This window comes from Oncorhynchus mykiss, chromosome 23 (assembly GCF_013265735.2).
Source record: "Oncorhynchus mykiss isolate Arlee chromosome 23, USDA_OmykA_1.1, whole genome shotgun sequence".
Taxonomy (NCBI): Eukaryota; Metazoa; Chordata; class Actinopteri; order Salmoniformes; family Salmonidae; genus Oncorhynchus; species Oncorhynchus mykiss.
Genome location: NC_048587.1, coordinates 6376541 through 6394693, shown reverse-complemented (window position 1 = coordinate 6394693; position 18153 = coordinate 6376541). Strand labels below are relative to the sequence as shown.

Here is an 18153-nt window from a genome sequence, read left to right as displayed (position 1 = left end):
ATGACCCACTGAAGAGCGAATCATGTCCTCAACCAAAATGTAAAGGCTCATTTCCAAAGTTACGCCCTTTAAAAGTGACACACTTTGAAGTTTTACAGAGTATCGACACTTCAATAAAGTAGACCTATAGAGATGGCCTATGACTCGCAATACGCACTCAGCTGCGAAAGGTAAACAAACACCTCTAAAGCGGCTGCTAAATTAAAAATGTCGGCCAAATGTGACTAACGCTTCCCTGGTTACTAATGGATACTGGTTACTAATGGATACGGAGCGGTCTTAACCGTTGGCATTTCATCCCCGACAGTAAAGCGCAGGAAAACAGGCACGCGACTCCCGCCCAGGAACACACCTGTTTGGAACGCGTAGCGCGCGTCTCTCCCCCTCAGCTGGATTTATTCAGTTTAAAAAAAAAACGGCCATAAATAAAAATCAATAAATCACCATTTCAACATATTGTTCACTATTTAATTTGTAATAATTAAATTCATCATGTTCAATTCTCAAAGTATGCTCATTTAAAAAATATATTTTTATATTTATTTATTTAACCTTTATTTAACTAGGCAAGTCAGAAGAAATGATTATATACAATGAGGGCCTACCTGGGAACAGTGGAGTTAACTGCCTTGTTCAGGGGCAGAAGGACAGATTTTTACCTTGTCAGCTCGGGGATTCGACACTAACCACTAGGCTACCTGCCTAGTGTGGCACAATAAAATAATTGTCTCAATGTTTTTACCGTAAAAACAATACTTCTATCAGCTCTGTGTATTCACAAGTTTATAAGAGCATGATTTGATACATTCAGTGTCAACAAATTGGCAGAAAGCATTACAATATCTCTGTGGTGCACAACAACACACGACAATATAATAAATATACAGATGGTTATCCGCGATCAAAATAGGACATAAAACCCCACAAATAATAGCAAATACTTCACAGGGATAAATCAATCACAAAGAATGCAAAACCACAATCCTTTCCCACAGAGGCTGAATGAGAACTTGATGGGGGGACGAATCACGTTTTTCGGGTTGGTTTGCGGCCCGTCTCGTCAAGTCTGTCACTGTAGAGCCTTTGCTATCCCTGCGGCTAGGTGCTCAGCTGTAGGTTTGTCCGCTGAGCAGCTGACCGAGAGCCCCTCTGCCGTCATGGCCTCTGCTGTGGTGGGTCCTATGGCCGCAAACTGGAAGACCAAACAACACAACATTTTAAAGTTCAATTGCATTGGCAGTATAACAGCATCACAAGCTCAATGAAGATATCCACAGTCACTTAAAGTTACATCGGAAAAACGAGGAAAAACGTTCTCACCTTTATCTGCATAAGTTGCTCACCTGACAGTCTCCTCACCGTTTCCAAACAGAACCTGACTCCCGACGGGCTGAAGAAAGCAATGCTGTCTGGAACACCCTGCGTGTGGACAGAGCCCAAACCATGACGAATGTTTCTGAACGATAACAACATCACAACGGGTGATGGGGCGGCAGGGTAGCCTAGTGGTTAGAGCGTTGGACTAGTAACCGGAAGGTTGCAAGTTCAAACCCCCGAGCTGACAGGGAACAAATCTGTCGTTCTGCCACTGTTCCTAGGCCGTCATTGACAATAAGAATGTGTTCTTAACTGACTTGCCTAGTTAAATAAAGGTAAAATAAATCAAATAAACAACGTGTGGATATATGGGATAGTGTTTTTTGAGGGGAAAGTCCGGGACTTAGTTGATGCTTCCTGTACCTGCTCTGTAAAATGGTTCTTCAGGTTCTTCTCCAGGTCTGGATGTGGAGCTGTCTGATAAACCATCAGTGTGTCTAGAGGAACTCCTTAAAAACAAACACATGAAACGAATGTCACCTAATGGTATTAGATACTACCTAGTAAATAGTACAGAGTATTCATGAGTATTAAAAAAATAGGAGTTATAATAGAGGGAACTTACCGTTTTCCCTCAAAGCAGTAGGTAAAACTTCTCTTTTAATGGAACCACAGGGGAAGAGAAGTGGTAATATATTGGCACCCTCTCCTATATCAAGCCAGAATGTAGGTCTAGTTAGCTAGCTCCATATAAAACACAACATGCAACATTTTCAAAGATTTTGCTGAGTTACAGTTCATATAACGAAAACAGTTAATATTAAATAAATTAATTTATGGATTTCACATAACTGGGAATACAGATATGCATCTGTTGGTCACAGATACCTTTTAAAAAAAAGGTAGGGGTGTGGATCAGAAAACCAGTCAGTATCTGGTGTGACCATCGTTTGCCTCATTCAGCTTGACATATCTCCTTCAGGCTGTTGATTGTGGCCTGTGGAATGTTGTTGTCCCGCTCCTCTTCAATGGCTGTGGGAAGTTGCTGGATATTTGTGGGAACTGGAACCACGGCGTCGTACACAACGATCCAGAGCATCCCAAACATGCTCAATAGGTGTCATGTCTGGTGAGTATGCAGATCATGGAAGAACTGGGACATTTTCAGCTTCCAGGAATTGTGTACAGATCCTTGCGACATGGGGCCGTGCATTATCATGATGAAACATGAGGTGATGGCGGCGGACGAATGGCACGACAATGAGCCTCAGGATCTCGTCACGGTATCTCTGTGTATTCAAATTGCCATCGATAAAATGTAATTGTGTTCGTTGTCCGTAGCTTCTGCCTGCCCATACCGTCACCCCAACGCCACCATGGGGCACTCTGTTCACAACGTTGACATCAGCAAACTGCTCGCTCACACAACGCTGTCTGCCATCTGCCCGGTACAGTTGAAACCAGGATTCATCCGTGAAGAGAACACTTCTCCGGAGTGCCAGTGGCCATCGAACGTGAGCATTTTCCCACTGAAGTCGATTACGACGCCAAACTGCAGTCAGGTCAAGACCCCGGTGAGGACGACGAGCACGCAGATGAGCTTGTGAGGCCGGTTTGGACGTACTGCCAAATTCTCCAAAACAACACTGGAGGCGGCTTATGGTAGAGAAATTAACATTCAATTATCTGGCAACGGCTCTGGTGGACATTCCTGCAGTCAGCACGCCAATCGCACTCTCCCTCAAAACTTGAGACATCTGTGGTATTGTGCCGTGTGACAAAACTGGGTTATCGTGGCAACGGAGAAACGTTCACTAACAGGGATGTAAACAAATGTGTGCACAACATTTGAGAGAAATAAGCTTTTTTTTTGTGCATTTTGGAAAATGCCTAGGATCTTTTATTTCAACTCATGAAACGTAGGACGAACGCTTTACATGTTGCGTTTTAGATTTTTGTTCAGTGTAGTTGCGTTTAAAAAAGGTACACGACTGTCGTACGTTCAAGGATGAGGCGCGAGAGAACGTCTGCAGTCCCAGTGTCCTCTCCCAGGGGGACCAGACCTAGGTTTTCCACTACGGAAGAAAAACAGACAAACTGATTACTGAAATATAATACCAAACAGAAACCTACTTTTCATCTAATGACATTAATACAGTAGTAGTTTATGATATTAATACAGTAGTAGTTTATGGTATTAATACAGTAGTAGTTTATGGTATTAATACAGTAGTAGTTTATGACATTAATACAGTAGTAGTTTATAGTATTAATACAGTAGTAGTTTATGATATTAATACAGTAGTAGTTTATGGTATTAATACAGTAGTAGTTTATGGTATTAATACAGTAGTAGTTTATGGCATTAATACAGTAGTAGTTTATGGCATTAATACAGTAGTAGTTTATGATATTAATACAGTAGTAGTTTATGGTATTAATACAGTAGTAGTTTATAGTATTAATACAGTAGTAGTTTATGGCATTAATACAGTAGTAGTTTATGGCATTAATACAGTAGTAGTTTATGACATTAATACAGTAGTAGTTTATGGTATTAATACAGTAGTAGTTTATGGTATTAATACAGTAGTAGTTTATGGTATTAATACAGTAGTAGTTTATGGCATTAATACAGTAGTAGTTTATGATATTAATACAGTAGTAGTTTATGGCATTAATACAGTAGTAGTTTATGACATTAATACAGTAGTAGTTTATGACATTAATACAGTAGTAGTTTATGGTATTAATACAGTAGTAGTTTATGGTATTAATACAGTAGTAGTTTATGGCATTAATACAGTAGTAGTTTATGGCATTAATACAGTAGTAGTTTATGACATTAATACAGTAGTAGTTTATGGTATTAATACAGTAGTAGTTTATGGTATTAATACATGTACAGTAGTAGTTTATAGTATTAATACAGTAGTAGTTTATAGTATTAATACAGTAGTAGTTTATGGTATTAATACAGTAGTAGTTTATGGTATTAATACAGTAGTAGTTTATAGTATTAATACAGTAGTAGTTTATGGTATTAATACAGTAGTAGTTTATGGTATTAATACAGTAGTAGTTTATGGTATTAATACAGTAGTAGTTTATGGCATTAATACAGTAGTAGTTTATGGTATTAATACAGTAGTAGTTTATGGTATTAATACAGTAGTAGTTTATGGTATTAATACAGTAGTAGTTTATGGCATTAATACAGTAGTAGTTTATGGCATTAATACAGTAGTAGTTTATGGCATTAATACAGTAGTAGTTTATGGTATTAATACAGTAGTAGTTTATGGCATTAATACAGTAGTAGTTTATAGTATTAATACAGTAGTAGTTTATGGCATTAATACAGTAGTAGTTTATGACATTAATACAGTAGTAGTTTATGGTATTAATACAGTAGTAGTTTATGGTATTAATACAGTAGTAGTTTATGATATTAATACAGTAGTAGTTTATGGTATTAATACAGTAGTAGTTTATGGCATTAATACAGTAGTAGTTTATGGTATTAATACAGTAGTAGTTTATGGTATTAATACAGTAGTAGTTTATGGTATTAATACAGTAGTAGTTTATGGTATTAATACAGTAGTAGTTTATGGTATTAATACAGTAGTAGTTTATGGTATTAATACAGTAGTAGTTTATGGTATTAATACAGTAGTAGTTTATGGTATTAATACAGTAGTAGTTTATGGTATTAATACAGTAGTAGTTTATGGCATTAATACAGTAGTAGTTTATGGTATTAATACAGTAGTAGTTTATGGCATTAATACAGTAGTAGTTTATGGTATTAATACAGTAGTAGTTTATGGCATTAATACAGTAGTAGTTTATGATATTAATACAGTAGTAGTTTATGGCATTAATACAGTAGTAGTTTATGGTATTAATACAGTAGTAGTTTATGGTATTAATACAGTAGTAGTTTATGGTATTAATACAGTAGTAGTTTATGGTATTAATACAGTAGTAGTTTATGGTATTAATACAGTAGTAGTTTATGGTATTAATACAGTAGTAGTTTATGGTATTAATACAGTAGTAGTTTATGGTATTAATACAGTAGTAGTTTATGGTATTAATACAGTAGTAGTTTATGGTATTAATACAGTAGTAGTTTATGGTATTAATACATGTACAGTAGTAGTTTATAGTATTAATACAGTAGTAGTTTATAGTATTAATACAGTAGTAGTTTATGGTATTAATACAGTAGTAGTTTATGGTATTAATACAGTAGTAGTTTATAGTATTAATACAGTAGTAGTTTATGGTATTAATACAGTAGTAGTTTATGGTATTAATACAGTAGTAGTTTATGGTATTAATACAGTAGTAGTTTATGGTATTAATACAGTAGTAGTTTATGGCATTAATACAGTAGTAGTTTATGGTATTAATACAGTAGTAGTTTATGGTATTAATACAGTAGTAGTTGATGGTATTAATACAGTAGTAGTTTATGGTATTAATACAGTAGTAGTTTATGGTATTAATACAGTAGTAGTTTATGGGATTAATACAGTAGTAGTTTATGGCATTAATACAGTAGTAGTTTATAGTATTAATACAGTAGTAGTTTATGGTATTAATACAGTAGTAGTTTATAGTATTAATACAGTAGTAGTTTATGACATTAATACAGTAGTAGTTTATAGTATTAATACAGTAGTAGTTTATGGTATTAATACAGTAGTAGTTTATAGTATTAATACAGTAGTAGTTTATGGTATTAATACAGTAGTAGTTTATGGTATTAATACAGTAGTAGTTTATGGTATTAATACAGTAGTAGTTTATGATATGAATAAATGTTGTAGTTTATGGTATTAATACAGTAGTAGTCATTATGCTACACATGAATGAACACCCTAAACATTCTTATAAAGTGTTTTGGTGCAGATAACAGTTCAATACAGTCAAACTTTAACGTTTCAGCTAACAGAACAACCCTGTAGTTCCTTCCCCAATAAATCAGAGGTAAACGGAAAAGTACAGATACCGAGAGAGTGTTGCACCTGCCACCTGTCCTCAATAAAAGACAGGCAGCAAGACGTCAGCAAACTGTCACTTGTGGGAAAGCCATTTCCAGCTGACTGACGGCTAGTGGTAAACATTGGTTGACACGTTACTGTGACAGCCAGGTGCCTGCCACACATACTATATCTAGTACCATCTCATTAAAGGCCCACTCTTGTGGTATTTACAGCTTTTAATTTTTTTTTTTTTATTACACTCAGTTGCCAGTTTATTAGGTACACCCTCCCGTTCACAAAAAAAAAAATGGTTCTCTCCTATAGACAGTGAGTCACGTGGTCGTGGCTTGGCTATATGAAGGCAGGCAGACATTCAAAAAGACAAACATTAAGACCTGATAGCTAGTAAAACACACCGGAAACTAGACAAACATTAAGACCTGATAGCTAGTAAAACACACCGGAAACTAGACAAACATTAAGACCTGATAGCTAGTAAAACACACCGGAAACTAGACAAACATTAAGACCTGATAGCTAGTAAAACACACCGGAAACTAGACAAACATCAAGACCTGATAGCTAGTAAAACACACAGGAAACTAGACAAACATTAAGACCTGATAGCTAGTAAAACACACAGGAAACTAGACAAACATTAAGACCTGATAGCTAGTAAAACACACCGGAAACTAGACAAACATTAAGACCTGATAGCTAGTAAAACACACCGGAAACTAGACAAACATTAAGACCTGATAGCTAGTAAAACACACAGGAAACTAGACAAACATTAAGACCTGATAGCTAGTAAAACACACAGGAAACTAGACAAACATTAAGACCTGATAGCTAGTAAAACACACCGGAAACTAGACAAACATTAAGACCTGATAGCTAGTAAAACACACCGGAAACTAGACAAACATTAAGACCTGATAGCTAGTAAAACACACCAGAAACTAGACAAACATTAAGACCTGAACTTATTACTGCCACACTGGTAGTCACGAGTCATTACCGCAGTAAATTTCCATGTGACCCGTTGATGGACATGCTCTAGTAGTACCCAACCTGCTAACAGACCATCAAGGTCCTAATGGCCTGGAACTCAGGGCTCTACTGTCCCTCCATCAGGTCCTAATGGCCTGGAACTCAGGGCTCTACTGTCCCTCCATCAGGTCCTAACGGCCTGGAACTCAGGGCTCTACTGTCCCTCCATCAGGTCCTAATGGCCTGGAACTCAGGGCTCTACTGTCCCTCCATCAGGTCCTAACGGCCTGGAACTCAGGGCTCTACTGTCCCTCTATCAGGTCCTAATGGCCTGGAACTCAGGGCTCTACTGTCCCTCCATCAAGGTCCTAATGGCCTGGAACTCAGGGCTCTACTGTCACTCCATCAAGGTCCTAACGGCCTGGAACTCAAGGCTCTACTGTCCCTCCATCAGGTCCTAATGGCCTGGAACTCAGGGCTCTACTGTCCCTCTATCAGGTCCTAACGGCCTGGAACTCAGGGCTCTACTGTCCCTCTATCAGGTCCTAATGGCCTGGAACTCAGGGCTCTACTGTCCCTCTATCAGGTCCTAACGGCCTGGAACTCAGGGCTCTACTGTCACTCCATCAAGGTCCTACCGGCCTGGAACTCAGGGCTCTACTGTCCCTCCATCAGGTCCTAATGGCCTGGAACTCAGGGCTCTACTGTCCCTCCATCAGGTCCTAACGGCCTGGAACTCAGGGCTCTACTGTCCCTCCATCAGGTCCTAATGGCCTGGAACTCAGGGCTCTACTGTCCCTCCATCAAGGTCCGATTGGCCTGGAACTCAGGGCTCTATTGTCCCTCCATCAGGTCCTAATGTCCTGGAACTCAGGGCTCTACTGCCCCTCCATCACGTCCTAATGGCCTGGAACCCAGGGATCTACTGTCCCTCCGTTAAGGTCCTAATGGCCTGGAACTCAGGGCTCTACTGTCCCTCCATCAAGGTCCTAACGGCCTGGAACTCAGGGCTCTACTGTCCCTCCATTAAGGTCCTAATGGCCTGGAACTCAGGGCTCTACTGTCCCTCCATCAGGTCCTAATGGCCTGGAACTCAGGGCTCTACTGTCCCTCCATTAAGGTCATAATGGCCTGGTACTCAGGGCTCTACTGTCCCTCCATTAAGGTCCTAATGGCCTGGAACTCAGGGCTCTACTGTCCCTCCATCAGGTCCTAACGGCCTGGTACTCAGGGCTCTACTGTCCCTCCATTAAGGTCCTACCGGCCTGGAACTCAGGGCTCTACTGTCCCTCCATCAGGTCCTAACGGCCTGGAACTCAGGGCTCTACTGTCCCTCCATCAGGTCCTAATGGCCTGGAACTCAGGGCTCTACTGTCCCTCCATCAAGGTCCGATTGGCCTGGAACTCAGGGCTCTATTGTCCCTCCATCAGGTCCTAATGTCCTGGAACTCAGGGCTCTACTGCCCCTCCATCACGTCCTAATGGCCTGGAACCCAGGGATCTACTGTCCCTCCGTTAAGGTCCTAATGGCCTGGAACTCAGGGCTCTACTGTCCCTCCATCAAGGTCCTAACGGCCTGGAACTCAGGGCTCTACTGTCCCTCCATTAAGGTCCTAATGGCCTGGAACTCAGGGCTCTACTGTCCCTCCATCAGGTCCTAATGGCCTGGAACTCAGGGCTCTACTGTCCCTCCATTAAGGTCATAATGGCCTGGTACTCAGGGCTCTACTGTCCCTCCATTAAGGTCCTAATGGCCTGGAACTCAGGGCTCTACTGTCCCTCCATCAGGTCCTAACGGCCTGGTACTCAGGGCTCTACTGTCCCTCCATTAAGGTCCTAATGGCCTGGAACTCAGGGCTCTACTGTCCTTCCATTAAGGCGCTAATGGTCTGGAACTCAGGGCTCTACTGTCCCTGTAACCACTCTGACGTCAATGCTAAAAAAATCACATCCAACACTTATCATTAAAACAGTTGATCAATTTGAAGAAAGAAGTTCAACAGCAGGTTGAAACACTGTAAAAACCTGATTGTTGTGGATGTTGTTTCCAAGCCTAACAACGAAATGGACAGCGCTTTCTAAGGTAATAAATAATTCAAAAACATCCATATGTATATTAGAGCTGATGCATATAAGCTTATGAATTTGTATTTGATTTTGAATTGCCTAGTACTGGGGATTTTTAAAATATTTTCATAATTAATTGGGCGACTTTTATAGCGTTACATAATATCCCACCGGTATTCGTTTCCATCTCCTCCTCTCTCTCCTGTACTCCTTTCTCGAGCACGCAGACGGGCTGTCAACGGTTTAGTGAAATACTGTACGTTTTGTAGTGAAAACGTGTTACGATCGATTTTCCCGAACAGGGTTGGAGAGCCCATACAGAGTTGAGTTGAAATATCACCTGTCGGGCAGTGAGAGCGCGCTCCTCAAATAGTGGTTTGATGGAAGGAGTGAAATAAGAGTTCTTTATATTTATTTCTCAGCTGTTCATAAAATGCTCCGCTATAAAAACCGAAGTAGCCTACAAAACGTGGGAAAACTCACGGTCTCCGTTCACTAATAGAGTGAAAACAGATGATATGTATTTTCCCCCTGTTCCTGTTCCTGCCCATTGATACATGAAACCATTCTAAATCGAAACTCATTTAGCATATTAGTAAAGACAAGATTCAATTGAGAACAGTATGATCACTTGAGAGAGCAGCTGTACAGCCTGAGGCAAGGAACAGAGCGCGAGGTTTTTTTTCTACTTCCTCAAATCATCAACAGCCTATAGTGACGTCATAAAGCCCATACAAGGTTTAGATTTCTGGGACATTCTAAAGGTTTGTAAATCATTCACAACTAAATCTACCATAAAGGTCATTTTTTTCAAATGATACATTTTTTCCACCTCAATATATTTCCACGTCATACGCCCCCACTCGCTCCATAATGGGAAATATCCTTTCTATTTTATTCAGCGAATTTAAATTATATTCTTCTTTACGATCACATCTCGTCAGCTAAATGAACATGCCTACAGCCTGTGACATGGAGCATAGTCAGATAGCCAACTAAAGAGTTGGCCGACTCTTCTGAAATACATACGTACATTTTTTTTTCATATCATCATGTTTCGTTAGACCTGACAAATATAAATAATGGATTTGTTGTGATGGTGTAATATTAAATAGATTTATTAGACTTGTTTAAATGTTGAAGGTCCAAAGGCACGTATCAGTGTCTTGAATGACGGAGGCCTGGATATGAAGAAATGTGTTTATGTTAATTAACGGTCAATTACCGGGAGACCGGCAGTCTTTCGCATGACAATAACTGGCCCGCCACAGCCCTACAGATGATCACACCGGGATCCACATCTATCAGCTAGAAACAAGAAGAAGCGGCTCCAGTGGGCGCGCCATCACCAACACTGGACCAATGAGGAGTGGAGAAACATCGCCTGGTCCAACGAATCCCGGTTCCTGTTACGTCATGCTGATGGCAGAGTCAGGATTTGGCCTAAATAGCATGAGTCCATGGCCCCCATCCTGCCTGGTGTCAACGGTACAGGCTGATGGCAGAGTCAGGATTTGGCCTAAATAGCATGAGTCCATGGCCCCCATCCTGCCTGGTGTCAACGGTACAGGCTGATGGCAGAGTCAGGATTTGGCCTAAATAGCATGAGTCCATGGCCCCCATCCTGCCTGGTGTCAACGGTACAGGCTGATGGCGAGGGTGTACTGGTGTGGGGAATGTTTTCCTGGCACACATTACCCTTTATGGTTTCCATTCCCCGGAGAATTCAGGCTGTTCTGGAGGCAAAGGGGTGTCCTACCCAGTACTAGATGGGTGTACCTAATAAACTGGCCACTGAGTTTACAGTGTATATATATCCCATATGACAAGATCCTCTCAGTGAAACAAAAGAGAGACAATCACTTTAGAGACACGAAGGTGTTGTAAAACTACAAAGAGCTCCACGCTGAATAGAAGTGTTTAATGCCCGTAAGTTTACACAATGTTTTGTGATCAATTACTCACCTAGCGCTGCCGTAGCCTTCCCAACAACATAGATGGACTTGGCATTCCATTTGTCTTTTATGTCCATGTTCCACTCTATAAATAGAAAACAGAAATTAAAACGAGTAGCTTTACATACATTGACTTTGTCTGTCTGAAAACGCACGAGACTAAGGCACAGGAGGCCTATCCTTTCCTAACAATTAAATTTTTGTATTTTACAGGACATAGTTTAAAACTTTACTCACGTTCCGTTCTTTCATCATCTTCAAGACACATTTTGACTGCCTCCACCGCCCTCGGGCTGGTAAAAATCAGCCCGCCATGTTGTTCTGGCTGGAACAGCTGTAGTAGTAGAGACAACAGCTGTAGTAGTAGAGACAACAGCTGTAGTAGTAGAGACAACAGCTGTAGTAGTAGTAGAGACAACAGCTGTAGTAGTAGAGACAACAGCTGTAGTAGTAGAGACAACAGCTGTAGTAGTAGTAGAGACAACAGCTGTAGTAGTAGTAGAGACAACAGCTGTAGTAGTAGAGACAACAGCTGTAGTAGTAGCAGAGACAACAGCTGTAGTAGTAGTAGAGACAACAGCTGTAGTAGTAGTAGAGACAACAGCTGTAGTAGTAGTAGAGACAACAGCTGTAGTAGTAGTAGAGACAACAGCTGTAGTAGTAGAGACAACAGCTGTAGTAGTAGAGACAACAGCTGTAGTAGTAAAGACAACAGCTGTAGTAGTGGTAGAGACAACAGCTGTAGTAGTAGAGACAACAGCTGTAGTAGTAGAGACAACAGCTGTAGTAGTAGAGACAACAGCTGTAGTAGTAGAGACAACAGCTGTAGTAGTAGTAGAGACAACAGCTGTAGTAGTAGAGACAACAGCTGTAGTAGTAGTAGAGACAACAGCTGTAGTAGTAGAGACAACAGCTGTAGTAGTAGTAGAGACAACAGCTGTAGTAGTAGAGACAACAGCTGTAGTAGTAGTAGAGACAACAGCTGTAGTAGTAGTAGAGACAACAGCTGTAGTAGTAGTAGAGACAACAGCTGTAGTAGTAGTAGAGACAACAGCTGTAGTAGTAGTAGAGACAACAGCTGTAGTAGTAGTAGAGACAACAGCTGTAGTAGTAGTAGAGACAATAGCTGTAGTAGTAGTAGAGACAACAGCTGTAGTAGTAGTAGAGACAACAGCTGTAGTAGTAGTAGAGACAACAGCTGTAGTAGTAGTAGAGACAACAGCTGTATAACGACTACTAAACAGAAAACAAACAGTTCCAACGTTCAGTAACACTTTACACCCGTAATAACCATGTCATAACAGCTGACATAACATGGTCCTAATATGTCATAACAGCTGACATAACATGGTCATAATATGTCATTACAGCTGACATAACATGGTCATAATATGTCATAACAGCTGACATAACATGGTCATAATATGTCATAACAGCTGACATAACATGGTCATAATATGTCATAACAGCTGACATAACATGGTCATAACACTGTCATAACAGCTGACATAACATGGTCATAACACTGTCATGACCCTTATATACATACACACATACATACATACATACATCTGTTGTTAAATATAGTGTGTTATTTTATGGCTGGTTATGACACCTACATCAGAGTGTCAAAACCCCACATTCATTCAAATGTGTTTTTCCCTGACAAGAAGTTTCCTTTCGTTTTGAAAGTGTGTTTCTTTGTTGTTGTAATAATTAATTATTTACAGTCGTGTCCCCCCCCCCCATCATATTTTAAATAACTTGTAGGACATACACATTATGACACTGACACGAAGCGTTATGACCATCCTGTGTCACTTTACTTGGACTAAGATAATCCACTCTATGACACTGTCACGAGGCGTTATGACCATCCTGTGTCACTTTACTTGGACTAAGATAATACACTCTATGACACTGTCACGAAGCGTTATGACCATCCTGTGTCACTTTACTTGGACTAAGATAATACACTATATGACACTGTCACGAAGCGTTATGACCATCCTGTGTCACTTTACTTGGACTAAGATAATACACTATATGACACTGTCACGAGGCGTTATGACCATCCTGTGTCACTTTACTTGGACTAAGATAATACACTATATGACACTGTCACGAAGCGTTGTGACCATCCTGTGTCACTTTACTTGGACTAAGATAATACACTCTATGACACTGTCACGAAGCGTTATGACCATCCTGTGTCACTTTACTTGGACTAAGATAATACACTCTATGACACTGTCACGAAGCGTTATGACCATCCTGTGTCACTTTACTTGGACTAAGATAATACACTATATGACACTGTCACGAGGCATTATGACATCATAATCCTACTAGCCATTAAAGCCAGGCCTATCACGTACACGCCCTTACGTCAATCAGTCAAAAAGGTGTCTTGTCCAACTCCTGAAATCTGCTCCTCCATTCATCCCAGTCATCAACAATAGAGCATTATGGGTAGGTGCATGTCTGACATGAATTTTGCGTGCATTTATAAAGATAATTTAATATAGTCAATTTCAGAAACTATTATATAACATAAACATACTGTTGACCAGTAGGCTATGGTGGAATGGAATGTTCTACCTTGTGTGGAAGGTTTAGTCAGTGTCCTAACCAGCCATAAAGTAACTAACCTTGGTAGGTTTAGTGTCATAACCAGCGATAAAGTAACTAACCTTGGTAGGTTTAGTCAGTGTCCTAACCAGTCATAAAGTAACTAACCTTGGTAGGTTTAGTCAGTGTCCTAACCAGCCATAAAGTAACTAACCTTGGTAGGTTTAGTCAGTGTCCTAACCAGTCATAAAGTAACTAACCTTGGTAGGTTTAGTCAGTGTCCTAACCAGCGATAAAGTAACTAACCTTGGTAGGTTTAGTCAGTGTCCTAACCAGTCATAAAGTAACTAACCTTGGTAGGTTTAGTCAGTGTCCTAACCAGCCATAAAGTAACTAACCTTGGTAGGTTTAGTGTCATAACCAGCGATAAAGTAACTAACCTTGGTAGGTTTAGTCAGTGTCCTAACCAGTCATAAAGTAACTAACCTTGGTAGGTTTAGTCAGTGTCCTAACCAGCGATAAAGTAACTAACCTTGGTAGGTTTAGTCAGTGTCCTCATCCATAAAGTAACTAACCTTGGTAGGTTTAGTCAGTGTCCTAACCAGCCATAAAGTAACTAACCTTGGTAGGTTTAGTCAGTGTCCTAACCAGCCATAAAGTAACGCAACAGGTCTAAATATATATGTGTCATGACAGTGTTATAGCCATATTATGACAGGTTATGACAGCTGTTAATATTATTATTATGACATATTATGATGCTTATGGTGTCCCAGTAAAATGTTACCAAACTTTCGATGTTAAAATCAACACTTTGATGTATGTTACGGGTAGTCACCTTGTCTGACAAAGTGTTCAAGGAAACGAATGTAAACGACAACACGGGAATTAAGGTTGCTTTGTGTCCACGGGATGCCAGCTCCTGTAAGTACAAAAGTTGAGAGTTCTGTAAATAAAATAAAATAAAATTCACTGTTACACAGTCAGCCATTATACATTGAGGTCATAATGCCCGAGAAGCCGGTGTTTCGAGGATATATTGTGACGGGTGTTTGTTGTTGGCACATTGTTTACAATATATCCACCAAAACACCGACTTCGAGGGCACTATCACTTTTATACAACGGGTTACCAACATGTTCAAATAATGATTCACATATTTTCATTTTAAAAAAATATATATATATATTGATGAATTTATTCATAATATTTCATCCTTCCACAAGATATAGTCCCGATACAAATCTAGGGTTGCTACCCAAGCTGGTTGGTCGTTCGTTCTATCGGTTTGGTTGCTAGAGAGCCGACCCAGTCGTTCAGTCTTTTTGTTCTGTATCTATGGACGCGACCCAGTCGTTCAGTCTTTTTGTTCTGTATCTGTGGACGCGACCCAGTCGTTCAGTCTTGTTGTTCTGTATCTGTGGACGTGACCCAGTCGTTCAGTCTTGTTGTTCTGTATCAATGGACCCGACCCAGTCGTTCAGTCTTGTTGTTCTGTATCTATGGACCCGACCCAGTCGTTTGTTCTAAATGATCCATTGGCATACTGGCTGGAAACGTTCTTATCCCTTGCATGTGTAACGGATGTGGAACGGCTAGCTTAGTTAGCGGTGGTGCTGGTGTAACGGATGTGAAACGGCTAGCTTAGTTAGCGGTGGTGCTAGTGTAACGGATGTGAAACGGGCTAGCTTAGTTAGCGGTGGTGCTGGTGTAACGGATGTGAAACGGCTAGCTTAGTTAGCGGTGGTGCTAGTGTAACGGATGTGAAACGGGCTAGCTTAGTTAGCGGTGGTGCTGGTGTAACGGATGTGAAACGGGCTAGCTTAATTAGCGGTGGTGCTGGTGTAACGGATGTGAAACGGGCTAGCTTAGTTAGCGGTGGTGCTGGTGTAACGGATGTGAAACGGGCTAGCTTAGTTAGCGGTGGTGCTGGTGTAACGGATGTGAAACGGGCTAGCTTAGTTAGCGGTGGTGCTGGTGTAACGGATGTGAAACGGCTAGCTTAGTTAGCGGTGGTGCGGCGCTAAATAGCGTTTCAATCGGTGACGTCACTTGCTCTGAGACCTTGAAGTAGTAGTTCCCCTTTGCTCTACAAGGGCCGCGGCTTTTGTGGAGCGATGGGTAACGATGCTTTGTGGGTGACTGTTGTTGATGTGTGCAGAGGGTCCCTGGTTCGCGCCCAGGTATAGGCGAGGGGACGGTCTAAAGTTATACTGTTACACTTGCTAGCTTGCCAACTACGGCCAACAGAATAACAGCAAAGTAGCTGTATTTGCATTTGTTTAAGCTGTTTTCTAGTGACATTTATTTGGACACATCCATAACAATGAACTAATGAGGTGTGATTTCACCTGGAGTAGAAAATGTGCTCTCTCATCAGGACACTGTTGTTCAGAGGAGCTAACCAACAACACAGCTAACACAGTCACTTCAAACTGAAGCTGGAAACACTGCAAACTAGCTGCATTTCGTTTTGTTTGACCTGTTTGTACAGTATATATCCATAAAAATGATGCCAGCTCATTCATTATTTAGACTGGTTGAGAAACGCTGCCTGCCTGTCTGTATCGTCACGACTCCCAACATGTTCATTACTACGGGACAGCTGGAGATCGAATTTGAATATTGAAACAATGTTGCAAATGTCGGAAAGACAGACAAGGTTTATATAAAATCTCTACTGTTGAAAACTAAATGTTAGTCTAAAAGAAATGTGAGATAATGTCTAGATGCTTTTTATAGTGGAGATCAAGTTCATAAATTGCCTGGCTGGGCTGATGAGACAGTGGATAGGGCTGATGAGACAGTGGATTGGGCTGATGAGACGGTGGATTGGGCTGATGAGACAGTGGATTGGGCTGATGAGACAGTGGATTGGGCTGATGAGACAGTGGATTGGGCTGATGACACAGTGGATTGGGCTGATGAGACAGTGGATTGGGCTGATGAGACAGTGGATTGGGCTGATGACACAGTGGATTGCGCAATCAGATGGAACAGAGTAAATAGGCATTTTAACGTCATAGATTTAGCAGGTGGTAACTTATGGAACAGACATCGGCTGGACTGCGGTTTTAACCAATCAGCATTCAGGATTAGAACCACCCGTCCTATAACGCATTATAATAGGTGTAGAGTATAATAGAATAGGGTTGAATAGAACAGAATAGAATGCACATGCAAGCTGCAAATATCAATACAACATATGTTTCTCTACTGTACCTTGATGTAAGGATCTGGTCCAGAGCCTCCCTCTCTTGGTTCTTTCAGAAGCAACACATGCATTTCGACAGATGACTCAGAGCCCTGTGGAATAAGACAAGAAGGGATACAACTTAATGTTACCGTCAGCAACGAGGTCAATGATGAAAACCGTTAACACATTAAAAAAAAAATCCACTTAATGCAGATTTACACTATTTAGTAAGATTATAAACTGAATGACTGACCCGGTGCAGTAGCATCAGAACAGAAGGTTTACGGGGGGGTGTAACCCGTAGAGGGCTAACGTTACACCCAGTCATATGTCGCCTACTGATAACAATGCTGTTGAGCCATGAATCAACTGTTTTCATAGCTTGGACCATTTATCAATTAGAGGCATGCGGTGTTACTCAGTCACCTGTAGAGCTCGGGTCTCTCATGCACCAGTGTACTGTACATTTTATGTACTTGCAATGTTGTTATGTTATGCAATTACAATTCAAATATGGAGCTGTCACTTCTTGTGAGCCAAGGCGACACATTACTTGGCTTCGTTGGCGCAACCATAAAAAAATAACAACTACACACACAATACTTATCATGCTTAACTATAGAGCTAACGTTTTCAAGTCAACAGAAAATTAACAGAAACCGTAGAAAAATCAACAACAATTGGATGTACACAAACACTGTACCTCGAGCTCTTCCTCCAGCTGGCTTCATAGCTACTACTAAAACGAGAAAATAGGGGACAACAAAATTGTCATGTTTTGCTAGGATAATACTTGAGCAATAACAATGAATTTTATCACTACAGTTACAATTATATAAAGTAATCGATTGTTTTTTTCTGCTGGAACAGTTCAGTAAACAATATTCTAACATATTTTAAATATAATTTAAAACACAATATATATATCCCTTTTGATCAAAATGGTTTATTCCATTCTGCTGTCAGAATGAGAAACTGGACGCCATTGCGGTTCTTCACACGGGCTTTCCAAGCATTACGAAGCATGCACCAATTGATCCAAAATGGCCGCGACAGT

At 40.6% G+C, this 18153-nt stretch overlaps 1 protein-coding gene across 8 annotated transcripts; it reads right to left on the bottom strand.

Moving 5' to 3' along the window:
- Positions 1 to 459: 459 nt before the first annotated feature.
- Positions 460 to 18070, bottom strand: uros (uroporphyrinogen III synthase). Of its 8 annotated transcripts, none has more exons than XM_036959661.1 (10): positions 17350 to 17454; positions 17123 to 17206; positions 14739 to 14822; positions 11567 to 11705; positions 11340 to 11414; positions 3318 to 3392; positions 1943 to 2026; positions 1741 to 1826; positions 1344 to 1419; positions 460 to 1192 (listed from the first exon to the last, which is right to left on the bottom strand). In XM_036959661.1, exons 1-10 carry the CDS (start codon positions 17422 to 17424, stop codon positions 1107 to 1109), a joined length of 864 nt encoding a protein of 287 aa, XP_036815556.1. In that variant the 5' UTR covers positions 17425 to 17454; the 3' UTR covers positions 460 to 1106. The 8 variants fall into 8 exon arrangements, with proteins under 8 accessions (XP_036815556.1, XP_036815553.1, XP_036815554.1 ...); XM_036959658.1 differs by having other exon boundaries at positions 1321 to 1419; positions 17350 to 17451; XM_036959659.1 differs by having other exon boundaries at positions 1321 to 1419; positions 11567 to 11684; positions 17350 to 17450.
- Between the last annotated feature and the right edge of the window lie 83 nt (positions 18071 to 18153).

What these genes read in the sequence shown, in the direction of transcription:
- uros (XM_036959658.1), bottom strand. Translation starts at nt 17,424, where the DNA reads ATGACTGGGTGTAACGTTAGCCCTCTACGGGTTACACCCCCCCGTAAA. An exon ending in AGAACCATTTTACAGAGCAG is followed by an intron (nt 1,420 to 1,740) that starts GTACAGGAAGCA and finishes GTCCACACGCAG; the next exon opens with GGTGTTCCAGACAGCATTGC. An exon ending in AGCAACTTATGCAGATAAAG is followed by an intron (nt 1,193 to 1,320) that starts GTGAGAACGTTT and finishes TTGGTCTTCCAG; the next exon opens with TTTGCGGCCATAGGACCCAC.